This window comes from Scyliorhinus torazame, chromosome 4 (genome assembly GCF_047496885.1).
Source record: "Scyliorhinus torazame isolate Kashiwa2021f chromosome 4, sScyTor2.1, whole genome shotgun sequence".
Classification (NCBI taxonomy): domain Eukaryota; kingdom Metazoa; phylum Chordata; class Chondrichthyes; order Carcharhiniformes; family Scyliorhinidae; genus Scyliorhinus; species Scyliorhinus torazame.
In genome coordinates, this window is record NC_092710.1 from 154,410,689 (window position 1) to 154,437,515 (window position 26,827).

The 26,827-nt window shown below is 49.6% G+C and overlaps 1 protein-coding gene across 7 annotated transcripts in view; it reads left to right on the plus strand.

Moving 5' to 3' along the window:
• The window catches only part of greb1 (growth regulating estrogen receptor binding 1), a 563,483-nt gene that overhangs the window by 272,462 nt on the left and 264,194 nt on the right, over window positions 1-26,827 (plus strand). For all 7 annotated transcript variants that reach the window (XM_072498796.1, XM_072498792.1, XM_072498791.1 and 4 more), the window contains 4 exons: window positions 1,739-1,921; window positions 2,995-3,141; window positions 5,362-5,502; window positions 9,562-9,687. In XM_072498796.1, the coding sequence (XP_072354897.1) occupies window positions 1,739-1,921; window positions 2,995-3,141; window positions 5,362-5,502; window positions 9,562-9,687 (597 nt within the window). The remainder of the gene's footprint in view (window positions 1-1,738; window positions 1,922-2,994; window positions 3,142-5,361; window positions 5,503-9,561; window positions 9,688-26,827) is intronic.

The window sequence follows — 26,827 nt, forward strand, 5'->3', positions numbered from 1 at the left end:
ATGACAAACAGCAACGGCCCCAGAACAGATCCTTGTGGCACTCCACTTGTGACTGTACTCCATTCTGAACATTTCCCATCAACCACCACCCTCTGTCTTCTTTCAGCTAGCCAATTTCTGATCCACATCTCTAAATCACCCTCAATCCCCATATTATAGATTCTTCCAAGAATAGTCTTACTTGTGATCTTGGAAGATAATCTTTATTAGCGTCACAAGTAGGCTTACAATGCAATGAAGTTACTGTGAAAATCCCCTTGTCGCCACACTGCGGCACCTGTTCAGATACACTGAGGGAGAATTCAAGAATTAGGCAGAATGTCCAATTCACCTAACAAGCATGTCTTTCGGGACTTGTAGAAGGAAACCGGAGCACCCGGAGGAAACCCATGCAGACACAGGAAGAAAGTAAAGACTCCGCACAGACAGTGACCCGAATCACCCGAAGACGAGAGTCGATCCCGGGTCCTTGGCGCTGTGAAGCAACGGTGCTAACCACTGTGCTACTGTGCCGCCATTGATAAAGGCCATTGGTAAAGCAGTGGAAAATGGTTAGGGCTTAGAGCCATTGGCATGAAGAACTCCTGGACCAAAGTCCTGAGCCAATTTACTTGGTATTAAGGAGTGCTGCTTGATCTTGGAGCAAGCTTACAGAAATTTCACTCTTATGGTGTAGCATTAATTTTAAGATTTCGGCCGAGATTCTCTGGCGTCTCCATGGCATGTTTCTCTGGCGGTCAATGGAATCATCTTGCCCCGCTGCTGTCAATAGGATTTCCTATTTAATCCACCCCACGCCGCTGGGAAACCTGCGGCAGAGGTGCATCATCAGCGGGACCAGAAGATCCTGCCGCTGTGAACATTCGGACGATTTTGCCCTTTGTCCTATATTCCACCATCACAGGAAACAGTCTATCTATATCGACTTCACAAGACACCCTTTCTTGGAATCTAGGAACAACATGTGCTACACGCTGCAGTTAACAAGGTAGGCAGATGGGAACTCTTTCAATTATAAATGAAAAACCCTTTGGATGAAGAGTTACTGTCTACCGGGAGAGCACTAACTCGTATGTATGTGTCATCCTGCAAATCTGTCACCATAGAGTAATCATTGTGCCATGTATCAGATCATTATGGATGACGTACATTTTCATTGTAGATTTTATCTAGATATTGAGGGTTTGTGTATGATGAGAAAATACAGTTTCCATTTACCAACAGCAATCTGATAGTGTAAATCTAAACGTAAAAATATTATTCTGAATGTGAAACCTGCTTTTCAAAAAGAACTGAAGGGTTTGAATGTATTTAAATCAATCTGCCACGTATAAATAGGGACCATGAAGATAGTAAATCATGGGGGCAGCATGGTGGCTCAGTGGTTAGCACTGCTGCCGCATGGCGCCGAGGACCTGAGTTTGGTACCGGCCCCGGGTCACTGTTAGTGTGGAGTTTGCACATTCTCCCCGTGCCTGTGGGGGTCTCACCCCCACAACCCAAAGATGTGCAGGGTAGGTGGATTGACCACCCTAAATTGCTCCTTAGAAAAAGGTAGTAAATCACCATGCTGTCCTTTCACCTCTGCTACCTGGATCTCAATGCAGCCAAGACCGAGGAGGTTAAAGTCTATGACCAATTTTAAGGGCCCTGTGCAAAATGAGCTTGAATATTTAAGAAAATGGTGCGACAAATCTTTATTTCTGTTAAAACTGCATTTATTCTCAATGTTTTGTAGGTTTCTCTGGCAATTGCGTTGGCTGTGGAGAAAAAGGATTTCGTTATTTCACTGAGTTTTCCAATCACATCAACCTGAAACTGATCACCCAACCCAAGAAACAAAAGCACCTGAAGTGTTATCTGATTAAAAATGCACAGGGCAGCCTTACTAAAGGACCCTTAATCTGTTGGAAGGGCACAGGTGAGAGCTGGATTATGAAGTTGTGGGGGGAAAAGATTAAAAACACTATCAGTAAGTCCATAACTCTGTCAAAGCGGACAAAGTCTTCCAGACTCTGAACTTTAGCTCCCTTCTCTCTACAGATGCTGCCAGACCTGCTGCGATTGACAAGCATTTTTGTTTCAGGTTCCAGCATCCGCAGTAATTTGCTTTTATCGATATGTACATCAAGCCTAAGATATCTCTCAACCAGGTTCTGTTGAAAACAAATTGGCACAGATCATTGATAAGGATTGATTTCAGTTGATTATGGGGACGTGCTGAAAAAGTTACCATTATCAAGAATATTTCACACTCTTGTTTTATGTTTCAAATAGCAAGGAACAAAGTGCTGAACCCCAACCAAATCCCTCAATTTAAAAATTCTCATCCCATGTTCAAATTCATACATGACTTTGTCCGCCCCTATCTTTGTGGCCTCCTCCAGCACCCTGTACAAATAGGTGTTCCTGCAATTCTGGATTCTTTCGCATCCTCATTTGATTGCACCAGCATTAGTTACTATGCTTTTGAGACCCTCAGCTTGGGAGTTCCCTCCCTAAACCTCTCCACTTTTTAAAAAGATGCTCTTTAAAAAAAACAGCGGGCGATATTCTCTGACCACCCCATGATGTGCTTCTCACCAGAAGGAGGCAGCCTGCCATTCGCTGGCGATGGGATCTTCTGGTCCTGCTGCTGTCATTGGGATTTCCCATTGAATCCACCCCATGCCGCTAGGAAACCCGCGATGGTGGTGTGCCGTCGGCGAGGCCAGAAGATCCCGCCAGGGTGAACAGCCAGAAGATGTTGACCAACCCTTTTGAACAATATGTCCTAATGTCGCCTTCTTTGGCTCACTGCCAACCGTTATTCAATTTCACTTTTGTAAAGCATCTTGGAATATTTACCTACGTTACAGCCACCATATCAATGTAAGTTGTTGCTGCTGCTGTTATACTGGTGCAATCTCCAAGAGATCTGAAGCACTGCTGGTTTGGAAGAATGAAGAATTCAAACTGGCTGCATTGGTTAAAGTTCCACTTTTGTTTTAACAGAGGGAAGGACACAGCAGTCATCCTCGAGTTCCACCTCTAGCATTCCCTCACAACCACCTGAGAGTCCAGCCTCATCCACTACAGTAGCATCAGCAGAGAGCATTTCTGGAACTAATCACAATGCATTAACTGGATTTCAGCAAGCAGGTGCTCTAGTCTGTCTCTTAATATTTATCACTGTTCTTTTCAATAGGTCTCCAATTTTCTAATTTGAATCGTAAAATTTGAAAGCATGAATTAGGAGCATGGCAGGTGAAATAACATTTTGGCAGCGGCACGAAAGAGGCAGTAGCGGATCAGCCATCCCTTCTATGTCCTGCCTGCGTTTGCTCTCTATCAAGGTCAATGAAGGGGGGCAGCATGGGGGCACAGTGGTTAGCACTGCTGCCTCACAGCATCAGGGAACCGGGTTTGATTCCGGCCCTAGGTATAACTGGCTGTGTGGAGTTTGCATGTTCTTGCAGTGTCTGCGAGGTTTACCTCTGGGTGCTCTGATTTCCTCCCACAGTCCAAAGATGTGCAGGTTAGGTGGATTGGCCATGCTAAATTTCCCCTTAGTGTCCAAAGATGTGCAGGTTAGGTGGGGTTACGGGGATAGAGCAAGGGAGTGGGCCTAAGTAGAGTGCTCTTTTGAAGCATCGGTGCAGTCATGTTGGGCTGAATGGCCTCCTTCTGCACTGTAGGGATTCTATGAAATTGTGTGAGGGTTGGTGATGGTATGGGGTGGGGTAGGTGGGAGGGGGGGTGGGGGGGGGGGGTTGATAATCATTCTGCAAATATTTCTTCTGTGTCTTTGCCAGAATTTAATTTAACCCCATGGTTGCCTCCAATTAATATGCCATCCATATAATAACTGGACCTGGCTGAATTACTGAAATGAAAGAGTGATTTTATATCTCCATAATCTTCATGTGGAGACTTCACTGCCAGGAATCTTCATTTGGAGACTTCACTGCCAGGAATCTTCATGTGGAGACTTCACTGCCAGGAATTTAAGCAATTGGGGCTTTCCACCCCCCACCCGCAATATTCTGTCTAAATTCCTGCAGCTGAAGCTCCACACGAAGTGCACGAGTTAAACCAATTCATGCCATTGAGTTCAATGTTTTTTGTTCACATTAAGGTTCTCACAGATTTTGCATTTTGTAATAATTTACATTTGTGTGCTTTTTAAAGCTGTGGTATATGCTTTTGTTTGGAGGATAAATTAGTGCAGACTTTGTCTCTGCAGGCAGCTTTATTTGTAAGGTAAAATTAATAAGAGATTGGAAGGCAATTATATTAGTTGAGTGGATTTTTGTATATTTTGTATATTTTTGTATATTTTTACATGCATTTTCCATGGCTCTTGCCAGCTGTGGCTCAGGATCTGAATCAGAAGATGGTCAGTTCTAGCCCCACTGGGAGACTTTAGCACAGAAATCTAGGTCAGCACAACAGTGCGGTGCTGAGGGAGTGCTACATTGTTGGAGTCATCTCTTGGATGAATCATTAAAACGAGGTCCTACCTGTTTTCTCAGGTGACCATAAAGGATCCCATGGCACTACTTTGCAGAAAAGCACGGGTGTCCTGGTCAACATTTATCCCTCAATCACCATCACTTAAACGAAATTAGGCCATTCACAATTTGCTGCACGTGGTATTTTACTGTGTGGAAATTGGCTGCAGTGTGTTGTACATTACAACATTGACTATACTTCAAAAGTACTTCATTGGCTGCACTGCACTTCGGGCTGTCTTTAGATTGGGACATGCTCTGTATAAGTGCAAATCTTTTTTCCTTATTAATGTTTTAGTTATATTAGATTGGAAATTTTCGGTACCAGTTGTATGTTGCATTTTTAATTGGACATTGCCATACTGTCTGCTATATTATAAACAGTTATGTTGAAAAAGTATTTTTTATGTTGAATGTATTTTTGGGGAGAAATACTCTGGAAGGACTTCTGTAGTTTTAACAGTTGTGTGTACTTGGACAGCATATTGTCAGTATTTTGGAAGGTTCGGATGTCTCTGAGTTGAATTGATGACTAGATGGAAGGTTAGTGTTCTTATCCTGTACTCCCCAAGGGAAAGAGGAAGGGAAACATCTACGATCCTGCTTGCAATCTTCCCAGGAGTAAGAGGATAGTATGTATGTACGGGAGAGTCTACATACCTCAGCACTTCTGTGCTTGTTTGAGAATTGTTTCCTCGTTTTCCTACTGACTACTAACATTTCAGTGTGCAGTACAAGTATATTAACTTTAAAAATATGGGAACAATTTTATTAAGAATGTGATATTCTCTTGCATTCCAGACTGCTTAAAAATCTTTTTTTTTTCTTAATAGCATAGCCCTTGACTTGGCTTGTTTTGTGATTGCAGGTGCACCGACAGATCACACTCTTTCTCGAGCTGCTACAGGGGTTTCTGCAGCTCATAACAACAGAGATTCATCTAGGCACCAAAACCCAATGAAGCCCAACAATGTATCCTGCCAGAATATGTCAAGGCCTTCAGTGATCGGTACGGTAATTGTATGTCTGGTCTTATAGCATGAACCGTGACTCAGCAAGTGCATCCTTTCAAATGAGATGTTAAACCTCAGCCATATCGTCTCTCTGAGATGGAAGAGCCCATGGAGAATAGAGGAGTTATCCCCATGTCCTGGCTGATTTTTTTTACCTTTCAGTCAACATCACTAAAGGAACATATTATCTGCTCATTATTACATTGCTGTTTGTGGGAGTTTGCTGGTTACCAATTGGCTACCATATTTTCTACATTTCAACAATTAACTACACTTCAAAAATACTTCATTGGCTGTAAAGTGTTTTGGCAATCCTGAGGTAATGAGAGATGCTATTCAAATGCAAGTCCTTCTATTTTTTTTATTTCTGTGAAAATGTTAATCAGGATTCACAACTCGTTTTGGATAATAGACTCGTTCTCACTGACTGACTTCAAATGCAGGTGTATATTTTTGCTGCATATAATCCTTTATCTGTTCGTGACAGCAGTAAGCTGTGTGTTTCTTTACATATCTCATTGTCATGTTATTCAAAAATGCCTTTTAAAAGACTTTCAATTGTCATTCATTTGGAAACCTGGAAATTTAAACTGACCACATCAATACGAGACTGATTTCTGCACCCTAGCCTATGAGAATATAAGAAACAGGAGCACGTATAGAACACACAACCCTTCGAAGCTGCTGCCATGCAATACGATTATGGCTAATCTTCTACTTTAATACACTTTTCCATTGTTCCACATATCCTTTGATTCCCTGAGAGACCTAAAATCTGTTTATTCTAGCCTTGCATATATTAACGATCTATACTACCCTGGATAAGGAAATTCCAAAGACTCTCAACTCTTAAAAACAAATGTCCAATTAAGGGCAATTTAGCATGGCCAATCCACTTACCCTGGACTTCTTTGGGTTGTGGGGGTCAGACCCACGCAGGGGAGATTGTGCAAACTCCACATGGACAGTGACCTGGGCCGGAATTGAACCCGAGGCAGCAGTTCTAATCACAGCACCACCGTGCAGCCTAGATTCACAACTCTTTGAATGAAGAAATACCTCCTTACCTCATTCCTAAATGATCAACCCTTTATTCTTGGACCATGTCATTGGTTCTATGTCCAGGTAACTCCATCTCCAGTGGCATAGCCTCCGTGTCCTTACTGTCCTTTATCCTTCTCTACTACCCTCCTTATGCTTAAGAGTTGTGCCTTTCCAGTGGAGGATGTTGCTCCTCATCGTTACTGCACCATAAATCTGAGCGTCATACTTCCATTGCCAGTTGTTGCCTTCCTTCTGCTCATGTGGCCACCCAATTGTGCCTGGAAGCCTTTCCCCTTTTTCTAATTCTGCTGCAATGCAAGGAGGTTGATGACTCCCTCACTGCCCGAGCATGCAGTTAATACTCCCCCACAACCTGCCATCTGATGACACTTGCGTGTTAATGGCTGAGATCGCTTTTGTGCCATTCTCCCTTTTATGGGAAAACCTGGTTCCCTGGAGTGGCCATGACTTGCTCCCCACTGTGTTGCCACTTCCTTATCCCTGCTTTGCCCTAGACCTAGCGTGCAACCTAACCACCTTCACCAAAATCTCAATGAGCTCTCAGTGAGCTCTTTAACAACCTTACTGGGGAATGGATGGTATTAAGACCCAGGAGGCTAAATAAACCAGTGAACGCTGATTTATTTACAGTCACAAAAGGTCTGCTTACAGCAACAAATATATTTTCAGAGTACAGTCCCAGTGGGACAACCAATATGCCGGTCTCTGTCTGGGCCGGCCTTGATGTTCTTATGAGCCACAGCTTCCACCCACTAGCGGAGAAGCTCATATTCCATGGGTCCCATGGGGAGATCAATTAGGGTCCCCTCTCCCTCCAAGCCCAAAAGATACCGCTCTGCCACAATCCAAGGAGGCCTTCTACGCTGCTCTGCAAGTGATTCTGCCAGCGGCAGGTATGGGTCGGGTGGTGTATAGCAGTTTGTCGACTGCCTTTTCCGATATGATCTCCAGAGGGATTTTGCTGAGGCTCCAGACATGATGTCATCTGTGAGTTTGGACGTTTTGGTGCCCATCTCCAAGCCAGAGTCATCGTCACCTTGACGGTCCGCGTTGCACGCCTTGGCTAAGGAGTGGTCCATGAGGTGTTGGAGGTACCGATGTCCCTGGCTGGGCAACCTCTGAGGCGGTCTCTCATTTTTTAAGATGGTTAATGTGTTTACGCAAGGTCTTGCCTTGGGTCTTGACCTTATAAGATATGGGCCCTATTTCTCCAATATAATTTCCGGGAGCCAAAGGGCACAATCACTGAAGTTCTGGACATAAATAGCGCCCCCTGGTTGAAAACCTCTCCCCAATGTCCTGTGGTCAGGATACTTTCTTTGCAGGTCGACCTTTCTGCCCAAACCTGGGAAAGTCAAACTTAAATGAGTTCTGAGGCGCCAGCCCATTAGCAGCTCTGTGTGGTGCGACCCCTATCGTGACAGGCGGCATGGTCCTATAATGAAAGTGGAACCTCGCCAGTCATATGTCTAGGGAGCCTGTGGTCTGCTTCCGCATGCCCTGCTTGAATGCTTGCACCGCCGTTCGGCCAAACCATTTGAGGACGGGTGGTACAAGACGGTCCGGTTGTGCCTTATCCCGTTTGTGCGTACAAATGTGGAGAACTCCTCGCTCGTAAACGGGGTCCCGCCATAAGTAACCAGAACCTCCCGAATCCCATGGGTGCTAAAGGAGCACCTTAACTTTTCAACACTGACTCTCGAGATGGTGCAGACCATCCTGTGTTCGCCTAGCCACTTAGAATGGGCGTCCACAAGGATCAAGAACATGGACTTACGAAAGGTCCAGTGAAGATCATGCGCAGCCTTACTCAGGGATGCCCTGGCCATACCCAGGAGTGAGGAGAGACTAAAGGAGAGTTTCTGGTGTTCTTGACATGTCAGGCATCTTTTCATTACCCACTCATGTCACCATTTATCCCTGGCCACCAGACATAACACCATGCCAATATGTTCATCTTTGAAGCCCCATGGTGACCATTCAGCAGACCTTGCAGTATCAATTCCTGGCCTGGCTGCAGGATGACCACACAAGCTCCCCACAGGAGGATGCTGTCTTCAAAACTCAGCTCCTGCTGTTTCAAAACGCAGGGCTGCCAGGGGTGTGTGTGTGTGTGTGGGGGGGGGGCTTCACAGGCAACGGAAGATGGCTGAAGTCGTCGGCATGCGCTATCTGGACCACTGCGCAATGATGAAAGGTGTATCCAAAAGCCGCCAGTAATAGAGCCCAGCGCTGAATCCGAGCCAAAGCTATGGAGGGGAATCTCCTTGTCCTGCTTGGAAAGACCCAGCAGTGGCTTATGGTCTGTGATAATTGAAAAGTGTTACCCATAGACATATTGGTGGAAAAAGGGGCTCGTTTAGCACACTGGGCTAAATCGCTGGCTTTTAAAGCAGACCAAGGCAGGCCAGCAGCACGGTTCGATTCCCGTACCAGCCTCCCCGAACAGGCGCCGGAATGTGGTGACTAGGGGCTTTTCACAGTAACTTCATTGAAGCCTACTCGTGACAATAAGCGATTTTCATTTCATTTTCATTCAAGTTCTTTACTGTGTCACAGCCAAGCCTTTTTTTCTTAATCTGGCCTTGGCGGAATTCCGCAACTGCTGGGGTTTTGGAAGCGTATGTGATGAGGCGGACTGTGCCATCGTCCCATCTATGGGACAGCACCACCTCAATGCCGTCTGGCGAGGCATCACGAGTGGCCGAGAAGTATCGTAGTGGGCCAGCAGCTGGGAGGATGGCAGCCGTTGAGCAGGAGTCTTGCACTTGTGTCCATTTCAAAGCCTTGCAATAAAATGTAATGCACAGTGGAATGAATCCAAGTTAATGCTTCGAACCAACTTCTTTTAATTTAGAAACTCATTTGATTGTTGGAAATGACCTGAAACAAAATTCTTTACCATGTGCAGAGTTGCAAGCTTGAAATTCTGACCATTATCTGTGCATGTTCTTATCATAATTACTGATACCTTTTGTGCTCTTGAACAGGCAACTTAGCTAATTCAGGCCCTCCAAAGAAACGGCACAGGGGTTGGTCACCAGATGCATCATCAGCAACAGAAACTAGTTCTATTCAGAGTAATCCACTAGCTCCAAATTCAGGAAGCAAAGCTGGTAAGATGCATCGCTGATATTCTCACAATCAGGTTTCTATTATTAGTATTTCTAATTATTTTTTTATATCATTGGCTATTCATTTACTTAATGTACAACTATCTGGTACACGTGAAATTTATTTTCAGTTCTTTTGGAAGTTTTATGTTGCCCTGCTTTAAGTTATTTTGCCTTAACATTGCCATTTGATGGGGACTATATTCTTGTTTACTGTTGCAAGTTTTGTTTTAAAGTCATTTCGCGTTGGTCTGACATGCATAACCTGATTGGATTTTGGTCACTCCCTAATCCTCCTTTTCGCTGTTGGCCTTCTGGGTTTGCGACCTCTCCAGGTCAAATATGACACCAAGGTTGTGTACAGTGCAGTCTCAGACTGTTGCCGGGGAGAGAGATGAAATCAGTAGTTAAGGAGCAGAACCTTTCCAAGTAGTGTGTCTAATTCTGGCCACTTTACCTTAGGAAGGATGTGCAGACTTTAGAGAGAGTGCTGAAAAGATTTATGAGAATGGTTCCCAGGATGATGAACCTCAGTTACACGAATAGATTGGAGACCTAGAGTGCGATTCCCTGCAAAGATTTCTAAGTGTGGCAACTGCTGTGAGCTTCCCAGCGCTCGGCCTGGTGATGCTGGCAATGCAATAGAATGTTAATTCGTCCACTTTGAGGCCCCACTGGCTTCACTCCGCAAATGAAGGCTCACCAGACGATTCGCTAGGATTGCGCTCGACAGCCCTCCGCTAACAAAGTTGAGCAGCACATAAACTGCACTTGCACAGCCAACCCCAGTCAGCTCACAGACATGGCACTGGGATGCCCGGAGCTTTTCCGTCTCAGGTGGGCATTGCCAAGGTGCTGCAGAGCATGTCCCTGTCACTGAGGAGCATCACCGCAGGCACCAATACCATGGTGCAGACTTTGGGGAGCCTCCAGGACTGGCAGAGTCAGATTACGTCGGCCAGCCAGATCTCAAACAATCTGCCACTCCGTCCCAATCCAGGAGATCCAAGAAAGAAGGTTCACTTAAGTTTATTATAACTTAAACGTTAAAGCTGCTACCGCAGCTTACATCAACAAACAACAGGGTCCCATTCGGGGACTAGTGAGTGTCTGGGTCCCGGTTCGGGGCAGTATTTAAAAACAATAAAATAAACAATCTTATTGAGGTATTTTTGGCATTGTAAACAGTTACAGTGTACAGTAATGAGCAAATATCCCCCCCGCTGACGTCTAATTCCCCACGAAGAAGTCGATGAATGGTTGCCACCTTCGGGAGAACCCTAATAAAGATCCTATCAAGGCGAACTTAATTTTTTCCAGACCAAAAAAGCTCAACATGTCCGAGAGCCATACTTCGGTCTTCTGGGGCTTTGAGTCCCTCCATGCCAGCAGGAGACGTCGCCGGGCTACCAGGGAAGCAAAGGCCAAGACGTCGGCCTCATTCTCCTGCAGGACCCCCGGGTCTTCCGAGACCCCAAAAATTGCCACCACTGGGCTCATCACCATCCTAGTTTTCAGTACCTGGGACATGACGTCCGCAAATCCCTCCCAGTATCTCCTAAGTTCTGGACATGCCCAAAACATGTGGACGTGATTCGCTGGTTCCCCCGCACACCGAGCACACTTCCTCCACCCAAAAAGATTTGCTCATCCGGGCCACCGTCATGTGGGCTCGGTGGACGACCTTGAACTGAATCAGGCTGAGCCTAGCACATGTTGCAGTTTAATTTACCCTACTCAGGGCTTCCGCCCATACCCCCTCCTCCATTTCCTCGCCGAGTTCCTTCTCCCAATTGAGCTTCAGTTCCTCTGTCTGGGACTCCTCCCCTTTCATAAGTTCTTGGTAAATATCTGAGACTTTCCCCTTTCCTACCTCGCCCCTGGAAACTACTCTATCTTGGATCCGATTTGGTGGGAGGCGTGGGAAGGATGAGGCCTGTCTGCGTATGAAGTCACGCACTTGCAAGCACCTAAAGTCATTCCCTCTTACTAGTCCAAATTTCTCCTCCAAGGCCCTCTTGCTCGCAATGCTCCCCCCCAAGAACATATCGCCCATCCTCCCCATCTCAGCCCGCCGCCATGCTCTGAATCCACCGTCCATGCTCCCGGGGGCGAATCGGTGGTTGTCTCATAATGGAGGCCAGACCGATGCTCTCACCTCCCCTACATTTTTCCTCCACTGGCCCCAGATCCGCAGAGCTGCCACCACTACCGGGCTGGTGGAGTACCTAGCTGGCAGGAGCGGTAGGGGAGCCGTGACCAGGGCTGCCAGACTGGTGCCCCTGCACGAAGCCGCCTCCACTCGCCCCCAAATAGACCCCGTACCCACCATCCAACTCCTTACCATGACTATGTTGGCCGCCCAGTAGTAGTTGCTAAGGTTCGGCAGCGCCAGCCCCCCCTCGCTACGGATCCTCTCAAGCATCGCTTTCTTCATCCGAGGGGACTTTCCCGCCCAGACAAAGCCCATAATAATCTTGTTGACCCTTTTGAAGAAGGACTGCGGGATGAAAATCAGGAGGCATAAACAGGAATCTTGGGAGGATTGTCATGGCTAAATAGCTGGCTTTTAAAGCAGACCAAGGCAGGCCAGCAGCACGGTTCAATTCTCGTACCAGCCTCCCCGAACAGGCGCCGGAGTGTGGCGACTAGGGGCTTTTCACAGTAACTTCATTGAAGCCTACTTGTGACAATAAGCGATTTTCATTTCATTTCATTACCGTCTGCACTCTCCCCGCAAGTGATAGCGGGAGTGCATCACATCTCCTGAACTCGCTCTTCATTTGTTCCACCACTCTAGTCAAATTTAGCTTATGCAGCCTGCCCCAATCTCGTGCCACCTGTATCCCTAAGTATTGGAAACTTTCTCTGACCATCATGAATGGCAGCCCCATCAACCTATTCTCCTGGCCTCTCGCCTGCACTACAAACATCTCACTCTTTGTCATGTTCAGTTTGTACCCTGAAAACCTGCCAAATTCTCTCAATATTCCCAGTATACTGTCCATCCCGGCCAGTGGATCCGATACATACAGGAGCAGGTCATCTGCGTAAAGCGAGACCCTGTGTTCCACCCCTCCCCTTATCATTCCCTTCCATCCCCTCGCAGCTCTCAGGGCAATCGCCAGAGGTTCTATAGCCAGTGCAGACAGCAACGGGGAGAGTGGACATCCCTGTCTGGTCCCCCGGTGTATTCTAAAATAGTCCGATGTTGTCCTATTCATCCTTACGCTAGCTTTGGGGCCTGGTGCAATAGTCTAACCCAGTCGACAAAGCCCTCTCCGAACCTGAACCACCCGAGTACCTCCCACAGATAGTCCCACTCCACCCGGTCAAAGGCCTTCTCGGCATCCATTGCCGCCACTGCCTCTACCTCTCTGCCCTCCGGGGGTATCATGATCACGTTGAGTAGTCTTCTTAAGTTGGCTACCAGCTGACTGCCTTTAACAAACCCTGTTTGGTCTTCCCCGATCACCGCCAGGACACAGTCCTCAATTCTGAGCGCCAAGACCTTAGCCAGGAGCTTGGCGTCGACATTGATCAGGGAGATTGGTCTGTATGACCCACACGCTTCCGGGTCTTTATCCTGTTTTAATATCAGCGAGATGGTAGCCTGTGACATCGTCGGGGGTAGAATCCCTCTGTCCCTCGTCTCATTAAATACCCTAGTCGCACCAGCCCCACTATCTCCGAGAACTTTTTGTAGAACTCCACTGGGTATCCATACGGCCCCGGGGATTTACCCGACTGCATGGCCTTCAAGCCCCCCAGTACTTCCTCAGCTCTAATTGGGGCCCCCACTTTTGGGAAGGTCAGTCTGTCTAAGAAACGCTTAATCTCCTCCGGCTCCTCAGGGGGTTTTGAGGTATAGAGCTTGCTATAAAACTCCTGAAACACCTTGTTCAGTCCTGATGGGTCATCCACTCTGTTCCCCATACCGTCAACTACCCTGCCTATTTCTCTGGCTGCCTCCTTCCTCCTGAATTGCTGTGCAAGCATTCTACTAGCTTTCTCCCCATTCTCATAGACCACATCCTTTGCCTTCCTAAGTTGTTCCACGGCTTTGCTCGTGGACAACACTCCCAGCTCGGCCTGCAGTCTCCGTCTATCTCTAAGTAGGTCCTCCCTCGGGGCCTCTGCATATTCCCTGTCTGTCCGGTGAATCTCCTTGACCAGTCTGTCCATTTCAGCTCTGTCCGTTCCATCTCTGTGGGCCCGCATTGAAATCAGCTCCCCCCTTACCACCGCCTTCAGCGCCTCCCACAGGGTCGCTGCTGAGACTTCCTCTGTGTCATTAACTTGCAGTTAGTTCTGCATGTACTTCCGCAATCTCTCGCACACCCCCTCATCTGCTAGCAATCCTAGGTCTAACCTCCATTGCGGGCGCTGGTGACTCCCTTTGTAGACCTGCAGGTCAACCCAGTGTGGGGCATGATCCGAGATGGTGATCGCCGAGTACTCCGTATTTGTTACCCCGCCTACACAGTGCCTGCTCATGATGAAGAAATCGATTCTAGAATATACTTTGTGAACATGCGAGTAGAACGAATATTCCCTTCCCGTTGGCTGTCTGGCTCTCCATGGGTCTACCCCCCCCCCCCCCCCCCCCCAATCTGCTCCATGAACCCCCTCAGTTCCCTTGCCATCGCTGGGAGCCTACCCGTTCTGGAGCATGACCGGTCTAGTCCGGGGTCGAGGACCGTGTTGAAATCCCCCCCCATGATCAGCTTGCGTGAATCTAAGTCTGGGATTTTCCCCAGCACCCTTTTAATGAAGTCCACGTCGTCCCAATTCGGAGCATATACATTCACCAGGATTACCCTCGCCCCCTCAAGCGTACCACGGACCATAAGAAATCTACCCCCTCCATCTGCAATTGTGCCCTCCGCCTCAAATTGAACCCGTTTATTGATCATGATTGCCACCGCCCTGGACTTAGAGTCCAAGCCCGAGTGGAAGACCTGGCTAATCCAGCCCTTCCTTAGTCTGCTCTGGTCAGTCACTTTAAGATGTTTCTCCTGCAGCATGATTACGTCCGCCTTTAGAGCCTGCAAATGCGCGAACACACGCGCCCTCTTGACTGGCCCGTTTAGTCCTCTGACATTCCAGGTGATCAGGCCCCCCAATGTTCCAGTCAACCATAACCCTTCTTTGGTCCGCCCCCAGCGCATATGCTGCGCCCCTCCTGGTTCGCCTCCTGGCAGTTCCCACCCCTGACCTCTTCTCTGTTACCTAATTTAGATCCCTCTGAAACCCGACCCCTGCCATATACTGGCTGTATGCATATCCCCCACCTGACTTCCTTGACTAGCTTCCTGCTAGCCCGGTGACTCACCTCTCCGGCGCCCACTTGTCTCGCTCCCATTGTTCCCCCGAGCGCATCCCCCCACCCATCCACACCAATTCCCCTGCTCTGACCGGCTCGAGCAGTCTCTCTGAGATAAGGAAGATCAAACAAAAAAAGGCAATCAAACAAAGAACCGAGACCTCTCCAGCTGTAATGCTATTCCAGTTGTGTACACAGCTGAGTGATACCAATCGCCCCTTTCTGCGCATTAATAAAAGAAAAACACAGCAACACAGTACCCGTGTAACCCCCCTGCATCAAATAACTTTAACCCCATTGCTTCCCCGTCAAATATCTGTTACGATGGTCCAAAAAGAAAAAACACAAAGAAAAAGCAAACCGAAAAAAGAAAAGACGGAGGGGGCACCCGTCCTCCCCTGGCCCATTGTAACCAAAGGCAGCGAAAAAAGTACGAAGTACCTGTGAAGCAACATAAAATAGAAAGTCAGTCCAAGAAAAATAGAAGTCACATAAACAATAATACTCAGACTCTGGTCCGTGGGCCCTCAGTTCGGCACCAGTCCCTGATCCTTTGCGAACTCCATCGCCTCATCGGGGTCCACAAAGTAGTAATGCTGGCTCTGGTGCGTGACTCAAAGACGTGCCGGGAAGAGCAGACCGAACTTCACGTGCGTTTTGAACAAAATCTCCTTAATTCGTTTAAAGGCTGCTCGTCGCCTGGCCACGTCCTGACTCAGGTCCTGGTAGATGCGCAGGACATTGTTGTTCCATGTACAGCTCCTTGTGCTTTTGCCCACTGAAGGACCCGCTCCTTATCCGTGAACCTGTGGAACCTGACCACCACTGGTCGGGGGGGACCCCCCAGTCGCGGCTGCCTCACCTGCACTCTGTGTGCCCCGTCCAGCTCCAGCGGTCGCGGGAAGGAGTTAGCCCCCATCAGCTGCTGTAACAGGTCTGCCACAAACGTCGCGGCGTCCGTTCCTTTGGCCCCCTCTGGGAGGCCAACAATTCTCAGATTTTGTCTGCGGGCTCTGTTTTCCAGGTTTTCGAGACTGTCAAGCAGCCTCTCTGTCGCTCCTTTAACCCATCTATTTCTATTGCAGCGGTCGTTTGTGTGTCCGCCTGTTCCTCCACCGCTTGCTCCAGCTCCTTGACCTTTTTGTCCTGGGCCTCTGGCCTTTGGTTCACTTGCTCCACTGCTTTCTGAAGTGGTTCTAAGTTATCCCGCTTCATTGCTTCAAAACTTCCTTTTATGACCTGCAGCATATTGTCCAGCGCTGCTTGGATCATCTGGTCTGCGGTCTGTACGTCAGCCATCTTTGATGCCGGGTCAACTCCCCCCACCCCTTTGGCTCTGCCCTTTCTTTTCCTGCTTTTGGTGCTTTCTGCTTTTCTTTGTTTACAAGCAGTTCCGTACGTTTAGATCAGCAACTCTGTGGCCGTCTGTTTTTTAGCGCACAAAAGTTCCAAAAAGGGGAAACCAGGTCCGTAAATCCGGCCGGAGTGAGAGCCACCGAATGTGCGGCTTACTCCCTCATTGCCGCCACCGGAAGTTATCTTTGGGCCAGTATTTAAAGGACTAAGTTCTGAGCCCCTGCTGGGCGGACCTCCGCCTACTAGTGGGGAAGCTCGAATTCTATGACTCCCACCAGGAGATCTATCAGTGAGTGTACCCCTGTTGGTCTCATGAGGATTATCATCCTCCTTAAAGCTGAAGCTGCACTTGCTGCTTCTCCTTACTCATCTCCAGAGCCCTTTGTGAGAGCGAGGTTTCAGGGGAGAGAGACAGCGATCGGGCGGAGGCGGGGAGCTGGAGGTTTGGCAAGAGGGAGGGTCAGGAAGTGGACGTGCAGCTAGTGGGACGTTCGGAAAGCAGGATCAGTGGTGAGCAGGAGAAACAATAGGAGGGAGGTAAGTCGAGAGTTAGCCTATTTCTTTTACACGATTAGATTTATTTTATTTTAAAAATATTTCACTCAACAATATAGGGATTTCGCAATGGACATTCTTTCAAATTATAAGTATAATGTTTAAAAAAAAATTCCTGATGAGTGAGGTCCTATAGAACCCAACTACAGCTTTTACATTGGTTTTAATGGGAAATTCTGAGTCATTTAAAGTTGTAGCTCCTTAACTGAAAGTGCAGCTTAAGTGAAACAACTTTAAGTGAGAACCTAATTTATGTGGGGAGATGGTGACATGGTGGTAATGTCACTCGATTAGTCATCCAGAGGCTGAGGCTTATCCTTTGGGGATATGGATTCAACTGCCACCATGTTAGCTTTAATTTCATTGATAAACCTAGGGCGAGATTCTACATTCCCCGACGCCAGTTTTGTAATCGGCGATCGGGCAGAGAATCCCTTGTGACGCCAAAGTCAGGGGCGGTGCCTGTTTGTCACAGGTTTCGTATGCTCCGCCCCCTGCGAATCGGCATCATCGCGGCACATGCCGCCTGCCGTTGGGACGGCCTCAGCACGTCACCTGAAGGCCCTCCCCCGATGCTTCGCCCCCGATGGGCCGAGTTCACGACGGCGTAGTTCACGTCTGGTCCCAGCCTTGCGGGAAGCCGGCGTGGTGGCTGTGGACTGTGTCCAGTGTCGCCACAGACGGGCGGGAGCCGTGCTGCTGGCCTGAGGGGCTTCTGCAAGGGCTGGGGGCGGAACTGGTGGTGGGTGGCCAGGGGGGACACTATCTGGCAGGTCGGGTTCGCACATGGCCGGCGCCATGTTTTACTGCACGACAGTGCAGGTCATCGCCATGCGCATGCGCGTCCACAGACCCGGCCATGCTCTGGCCGTTTATTTCGTGGAGGCTGGGAGTTTTACGTGGAGCGGCAACTAGCCCCTCACCGGTCACAGCATCGGTGAGGGGGTGCCGGCAATTTTTTTCCACGTAAAACGCCACAGATCCTCTGCACTTAGAGCCTCAGAATCGGAGAATTTTGACCCTGGCTTTTAAACCTAACATCAGTGAAATGCTCTGTAGAGAACAAAATCTGCCATCCTTACCTGGTTTGGCCTACATGTGAATCCAGATCCACAGCAATGTGGTTAACTTTTAACTGCCCTCTGGCCTAGTAAGCCACCCAGTTCAAAGGCAATTAGGGATGGCCAACAAATGTGCAATGGCCTAGCCAGCACCGTTCACATCCCATGAAAGAATAAAGACAAAAATTACTGGGCAGATTACAAATGAGAATCCATGGCTGGGGTTCTCCGAGCCTCCGCGCCTCAGTTGCGCTCGGCGCCGGGGCAGAGAATGGACGTCAGACCCGTGATCGGGTCCGACGCCGCTACTGCGATTCTCTGGTTCCCGGAGAATCGCAGCCAATCGCACGTGAGTGGTCGTCGCAGCGCCGCTCGGGGGCCATTGAATGAGGCCCCCTGCTGCGATTCTCCGCGAGTTTCCGCCGTCGTGGTTCACTCATGGTTCCACCCAGCGGAAGCTTGGAGTGGTGGAGTCCGCAGCTGCCTGGTGGGGGGATCTGTCACCGGGGCGGGGGTGGGCTTCCAGGACGGCCAGGCTTGCGATCGGGGGCCACCGATCGGCAGGCGCATGTGATCTCGTGGGGGGGGGGGTGGGCCATATTGTCAGGACAGGCCCACGGTGTGGATCCCCCATGTTGCGCGGGGCCACTGCCGCAGGCACGGAACGGCGGCCGGAAGTGCAGGGCCCCGTATCAGCAGCCGGAGCTGTGTGGAGCACTCTAGGGCCCTGCTAGCTCCCTGCAAAATGGACAATCACTTTCCAGAGTGATTCGGGCCCGTTTTCTTGCGGGCATGGGGACATAGTCCCATTATGAGAGAATTCCGCCCCATGTCAGGTGCAAATACCTTGCTATCGATCAACAAAATAAATTGTGATATTTAAAAAATATATTTTTATTAGTTTTTGCATTTGATTGTGGCAGTATCACAAAAATAAAATAAGAAATACAAACCGAGAAACAAAAAGACAAAATGGAAAACAAAGTAAGTGGCGGCATGGTGGCGCAGTGGTTAGCACTGCTGCCTCACAGTGCTGAGGACCCGGGTTCGATCCTGGCCCTGGGTCACTAACTGTGTGGCGTTTGTACATTCTCCCCGTGTCTGCGTGGGTCTCACCCCCACAACTCAAAAGTTGCGCAGACCACGCTAAATCGCCCCTTAATTGGAAAAAAAAAAATTGGGTATTCTAAATTTATTTTTAAAAAGGAAAAACAAAGTAATCAGGTATGAATACATAGGAAACATATGTACCATTATGAGGCATGTTAAAATCGGTCAACACAACCATACTGTTTGAGTATTTGCATGTGGCTACATGGTATTAAAGCACACCGGGCATGTTTTAAAAACAAAAGTATTTTATTACAAACCTATATCAAAAAAAATTAAAGCCCCCCCCCCCTCCCCGGCCACCTTTGCGCCGAACAGTTCCTCAACCACGGTCACAAACATCCCCCATCTTTTCTCAAACCCCCTGCAGAGGCCCTTAACTCTTACTTTATCTTCTCTAACCGCAGGAAGTCGTACAGGTCACCCAACCAAGCCGCTACCCCTGGTGGCGATGCCGACCACCACTCCAGCAAAATTCGTCACCGTGCAATCAGAGAGGCGAAGGTCACAACATCGGCCTTCCTCCTCTCCATGAGCTCCGGCTTCTCTGAAACCCCAAATATCGCCACCAAAGGGTCCGGGTCCATCTCTTCCTCCACTATCCTGGCTAAGACCGCGAACACTCCTGCCCAGAATCTTACCAATTTTTCACAACCCCGTGATTCGTTGGACCCCACCCACACCTCTCACACTCATCTGCTATCCCATGAAAGAACCCACTCACTCTCGCCTGAGTCATATGCACCCTGTGCACCACCTTACACTGTATCAAGGTCATCCTAGCACAGGAGGAGGTCCCATTTACCCTTCGCAGTGCCTCACTCCATACTCCCCAATTGTTCTTCCCTCCCAACTCTGCTTCACATTTCCGCTTGATCTTCACCACCCTCTCGCCTCCCCCCCTGCCCCAGTCACTTGTATATATCCCCAATTCTTCCCTCCCCTTCCACATCCGGAAGCAGCAGTCGCTCCAGCAAGGTGTATCGCGGCAACCGAGGGAACCCCGTCCAGAACTTTCGAGCAAAATCCCTAACCTGCAGATACCTGAACTCACTACCCCTCGGCAGCTCTACCCTCTCCCTTAGCTCCTCCAGACTGGTGAACTCTTCCTCCAAATACAGATCCCTCACCTTGACCAGCCCCACTTCCTTCCACCTCCTGTATACACTATCCATCCCCCCGGCTCAAACCCATGATTCTCGCACAGCGGCGTTAGCACCGACATCCCTTCCCCACTAAAATGTCTCCTCAACTGATTCTATATCTTCACTGCGGACTGCTCCCTGAATACCCATTTGGAGCCATTGGCAATGCTGCCGTCATCATAGCCCTCAAACTAGACTCCTTACAAGATTCCTCCTCCATCCTAACCCACTCTACCCGTTCTCCTTCCCACCATCGCCGCACCTTGTCCACATTTGCCGCCCAATAATAATGAAACAAATTTGGCAATGCCAACGCCCTCCCCTCTCCCCTGCTGTCTCTGTCTCTGTAGCAGGGTCCCTCCCACCCTCGGCACTTTCCCGCCCTTATAAGTCCAAAATGATCGTGTCCACTTTCCGAAAGAAGGCCTTTGGTATAAAGATCGGGAGAGCCTGAAACCTCGGCAGAATATTCATTTTCACCAGTTGGATCCTCTCTGCCAATGTTTTTTTATAATATTAAAAATTAAAAAAAAAAATTCTCCTTTTTCACATTTTCTCCCAAATTTACACCCATCAACATTAAACAATAATCAGCAACAGATATGTCAATCCCCATAATAACAACCATCCCATCCGCCCACCAACCCCCAAACCTCAACCCGCATGTTTACATAAACAAATGACAAAAAGGAATCAGGGATTACCCGTAGTCACCCTTAATCTACACAGAACCCCCCCCCCCCCCAACCAACGCCATCCAGCCTCTGAGAGAGTACCGTATATGATATCCCAGAGTTGTGCCCCCCCCCCCCAAAAGTCTCCAGCTCCTCCCGTCCACTGCCTCTTGTAAAACTTCTCCTCCCAACCTCGGTTCCCTCCCCCCAACTTTCCACCCCGGCTAGACCACTCGGACCCTGTTCTGCCAGGCTCCGATGGCCGCAGCCCCTCCCCCCACCTCACTCCCGTTCACTGGCCGGCTTAAACCGGGAGGCCCCCGCCCAGGTCCCTTTCCCCCTTGCCCGGCCCTAGGAAAGCCCAAAGATCCCCTTTTAGCACACAAACCCCGCATATCCACCTACACCCCAAAGAGCCCTCGTTTCGAGTGAAAGTCCCGTCCCTTCCCTTATCCAAATATATACAACAGTGGCTCCTTTAGCCTCTACACCAGCACGCAGTGAAATAAAAAAGAAGAAAATACAGTCATGAGGTTACATCGACACATGACCATTCCTCAATTTGTCAGTTCTGCCACAGTCCTTCTGCTTTCGCAAACTCCTCCGCTGCTTCCGCCGTTCCAAAATAAAAGTCCCTGAGCTTGTAAGTCACCCTCAGCTTCGCTGGATATACAATGCCGCACCGCACCTTGCTAATGTACAGTGCCCTCTTCACCCGGTTGAAGGCAGCCCGCATCCTCGCCAGCTCCACCGTAAAGTCCTGGTATACACGTATACCAGCTCCAGCCCACTGCACCACCCGCTTCTGCTTGGCCCAGCTCAGGACCTCCTCCTTCACCCTGTACCTACGGAAGCACAGAGTCACTGCCCTTGGCGGCTCACTCGCCTTTGGTTACGGGCCTCCACGACCGATGAGCCCGATCCAGTTCATATCGGGAGGGATCCTCCCCCTCCCCCAATAGTTTTGCCAGCATCGCGGCATAATACTCAGTCGGCTTCAGTCCTTCAACTCCTTCGGGCAGCCCCACGATCCTCAAATTCTGTCTCCTGGATCTGTTTTCCAGATCTTCCATTTTTCCTCGCAGATCCTTGTTAGTGTCCATCACCTTCCGCACCTCCTTCCCCATCGAGACAAGTTGATCACCGTGCTGCAATAACGTCTCCTCCACTTCCTTCAGCGCCTCCCCTTGCTCTCGCACCTCCGCCACTGCGCTCACCACTGCCGTCATCACCGGGGAAACCGCCTCCTCCACCAACGCACTCAAAACCTCCCTCATCGCCTTCCTCGCCGTCTCCATGCATTTCGCAATCTGTGCCAACTGCTTTTCGAATTCCGCAGCCATCACCTTAGTTATTTCTTCAGCCGTAAGCACTGCGGCCTCCCCTGGTGCTCCAGCCTCCATTTCTCCTGGTGACCCCGCGGTGACCTTTCCACTCCCCAACGGACTTTCAGCCGCTTTTTTCCTGGCCGTTTTTTTGGTGTTTTTTGACATCCTTCTTCTCTGTGCGCTGTCTCCCGACTTTTACTGCCGTCGCTGGCCCTAGGACTGGGCGTTACTCCCCGTCAATGCCGTTCCCGAACGGGAGCCCTCCAACGCGCGGCTGCCTCCTGCCCGCCGTCACCGGAAGTCCTCTCTGCCAATGTTAAGTGCAGTATATCCCACCTCTTAAGATCCTTCCTGGCCTCCTCCACCAGCTTTGTTAAGTTCCACTTCTGGAGCCCCATCCATCCCCTTGCTACCTGAATCCCCAAATACCTAAACCTATCCCTCGCGACCGTAAATGGCATTTCCCCCTAGATTAGCCCGCTGTCCCAGCTCATTCACTGGGAATAGTTCGCTTTTCCCTGGATTCAGGTTGTGCCCCGAGAACCCATCAAACCTCCTCAGCAGATCCATAATCCTTCCCATACTCTCCAACAGATCCGAAACATACAGCAAGAGGCCATCGGCAGAGAGCGACACCCGATGCTCCCTCTGTCCCCTCATAATCCCCCGCCACTCCGGCGACCCCCTGAGAGCTCTTGCCAACAGCTCTATGGCCAGCGCAAACCGCAATGGTGATAGTGGGCACTCCTCCCTCGTACCCCTTTGTAAGTCAAAGCTTTGTGAGCGCATATCATTCATCCTCGCCCTTGGTGCCACATACAGCAACCACACCCATGCCACAAATCACGGCCCAAACCCAAACCTTCCCAAAACCCCGAACAATTACCGCCACTCCACCCGATGAAATGCCTTCTCCGCATCCATGGACACCACCACCTCCGGTACCAGAGCCCCCAATGGATTCATCACCACATTCAGCAGCCCTCTTATAATGCTCACGAGCTGCCTGCCTTTCACAAAACCTGTTTGATCTTCTACAACCACCCCTGGGACACAATCCTCCATCATGCCTACCAACAACTGCCTGCGCTATAGTCTCCGGCAACTCCCCCTTCTCCAGTGCTTCATTAAACGCCTCCAAAAGATGTGGTGCCAGGTCCGTCGCAAATTCCTTATAAAATTCCGCTGCGTACTCATCCAGCCCAGGGACCTTCCCCGATTTCATATCCCTATCCAGCACCCCCCTCAGCCCCAGTGGCTCATCCAACGCCTGCCTCTTTGCTTCCTCCACCTGGAGAAATTCAAGCTCGTCCATAAACCGCCCCATGTCCCTCTCCTCTCCCCTTGGGTCCGCCTCATACAGTCCCTGGTAGTACTCCCTAAATGCCTCGTTTATCTTGCCTGGCTCCGCCACCCAGCCCCGGTCTGTATCTTCAATATTTCCCTGGATGCAGCCTGCCTCTGCAGCTGATGCGCCAGCATGCGGCTCGTCTTCTCCCCATATTCATATTGCACCCCTCTTGCCCTACGTGGTTGCCCTACCACCCTCCCCATTGTCAGCCTGTCAAACTGCCGATGCAACTTTTTCCTTCTCACCAATCCTTCCAAGGTGGGCACCCTCGAATACTCCCTGTCCTCCTCCACTATCTCGCTCACGAGATGGTCATGTTCCTCCCTCCTTTCCCTATCTGCACGAGCCTTAAACAAAATAATTTCCCCCCCGGACAACTGCCTTCAGTACTTCCCAAAAAATGGCTGTGGACACCTCCCAATTCTGATTCAACTCCACGTACTCCTGAATCTCCGCCCATACCTTATGCGGCCATCAAGGCGTACCCCGTTGTTATTGGCGTGGCTGCACTCAGATGCTCTCTTTCCTTCTGTACTCTTCGGTTCCTCTGCCCTACTTCCCCCGTACTCTGGGTGGTGTCTTCCCTCCTTTGTTTTCCTGTTCTACACCCCTCCCCTCATCTTCTTCCTTTGTCTGTTTCGGTGTCCCCTCCCTTATTGGTTGCTGGTCATGAACAGGCCCTCTAGCAGGTTGGTTAATTGCTTCCATGTGTTGCGGAAGCCTTCCTCTGATGGTGTATTTTATCTTTTCCAATTTAAGGTATTCCGCTATGTCGGAGAGCCAGTCTGCGGCCTTTGGTGGTGCTGCTGATCCCCCGCTGAGCAGGAGACTGTCCAGTAGGGTGTGTCCTCGTTGCTGGGGGAACATTGCAGTTTCCTTGTGGAGGAAGTTCCTTAGTTGCATGCACCGGAGCTCGTTCCCTATAGGGAACTGGAGTTTGTCCGTTAGTTCCCCCAGGTTGCTGCTCTGCTGTCTACAGATAGTTCTCCTAATGCCAGTACCCTTTCATCCAGAGGGGAGACAGAGAGCATAGGGCCAGCTTGAACTTTTTAAAGGAGGCATCCATTGTTGCCGGGTGAATTTATGGTTCCTGCTGATGGGGGCCCCAGTGGACATTGCACCCAGATTGAAGTTATGCCTGAGTTGATTCCACGTCAGAGTGGCCACTACCACCAGGCTCCTTGAAAACTTGGCTGGGGGAAATGGGAGTGGGACTGTGGCCAGTGCTCGGAAGGATGTTCCCGTGCAGGAGGTCTCCCGTTTTCACCCGTCCCCATCTGATCCCTTAATCCACCGCGTACTCTTTCTGCGTTTGTCTGCTTTGGTGATGAAGGCCTTGGGGATGAAGAACAGATGTGATCTGAATAGAAAGAGGCATCATGGCAGCACATTCATTTGATTACCCGCGAGGGAGAGGGGTAGTGGGCCACACCTTCGCAGGTCCCCCTTAACCTCTTCGACTAGACTCAATGGTTCCACTTGTGGATTTGTGTCCAGTCGTGGGCTATCTGGATCCTCAGGTATCGGAATTTGGTTTGGGCCAGCTTGAACGGCAGCTCTCCCAGCTCTGATTTCCACACTCCCCTCACAGAAAAGATTTAGCTCCTGATCAGGTTGAGTTTGTAACCTAAACAGGCTCCGAATTCCCTTAGGAGTTCCATTATTCCCTCACGTGCTAGCCAGGACATTGGAGACATAGAGGTGCAGGTCATCCGCATAGAGTGAGCCTCGATGCTCCATGTCCCCCCTCTGGATGCCTCTCCACCTCTTGGCTGCTCTAAAGGTGATAGTGGCTTGATTGCCAGGGCAAATAGCAGCAGAGATAATGGGCATCCTGCCTTGTGCCTTTCTGCAGCCTAAAATATTCAGAGCTGGTGGCATTTTTCCATTAGTTCACCATGGGGGCACTGTACAGTAGTATCAACCATGAGGTGAACACTGGCTAAATATAAAACGTTCCAATACCTCCATTCAACTCTTGCGAAGACCTTCTCTGCGTCTAAGGAGATGATCACTTCTGGTGTCCCCTTCCCGGGAGGGCTCATAATCACCTTCAACAGGTGTCTGATGTGCACCGTTAGTTGTCTTCTCTTGATCAAAGCCCGTCTTATCTTCCGCGATGACCTCTGGCACGCAACTCTTCAGTCGCCTTGCCAGGACCTTCACCAGGACTTTGGCGTCAGTGTTTAGGAGTGAGATGGGTCTGTATGACCCACACTTTGTTGGGACTGAGTACCGCACTTTTTTCGGGTTCAGCGATATTGAGGCCGAAAACTGTGTGGGCAGCAGGTCCCTATCGACAAGACATCATTGAATATCCTCCACAGGTGCAGGGCCAGTGCCTCCGCAAATTTTTAGTAGTCCACCGGGAATCCGACTGGACCTGGTGCCTTCCCCGACTGAATGGAGTTGATGCTCTCCATGATTTCCCCCCCGTTCTAGTGGTACTTCCAATCCCTGCATCTTTTCCATCCCCATGGCTGGTATGTCCAGCCCATCGAGAAACCACTTTGTCTTCGAGTCACCCTTGGAGATGTATAGCTCTCAGTAGAAGACCTCAATGACTTTTGTCTGGTGCCGTGACTAGTTTGCCATTCCTGTCCCATGCCTGCACTACCTCCCTCATGGCTGCCTGCTTTCTCAGCTGGTAAGCCAGCAGGCGGCTGGCCATGTCTCAATGTTCATAAAAGGTCCCCCGTGTCTGGCAGAGCTGGTTCACTGCTTTCCCAGTGGAGAGCAGGTAAAATTCCATTGGTAGCTTTTTCCTCTCCGCCAGTTTCACGGTCGGGGCCGTGGAGTACCACCGATCCACCTCCAGTATGGAGTGATTTGGGTTTTGCCTAGCTGCCCTTTCCTTCCTGTCCTTGAGTGTCCTGTAGGCTATTATCACCATCTTCAGTGCCTCCCAGAATGTGGAGAGTGAGACCTCTAAATTTTGGTTGCAGGTTACATATCCGTTGATGGCCTATGACATTCTTTCGCAGAATGCCTTGTTGGCGAGGAGGTGGGTGCTGGGCCCGGCCCGTCTGCAACCGTACATCCATGAAGTGTAGTGCCTGGTTGGAGATTACTATTGCGGAGTATTCCACCCCTGCTACCCTTGGAAGCACAGATTTACCAACTACAGAGAAGACGATACATGAATATACTTATTGGACTTGAGAAAAGAAGCAGAACTCCTGCCTCAGATGGTTGAACCTCCACAGGTCTAACCCCCCATAGTTGCTCCATAAAGGT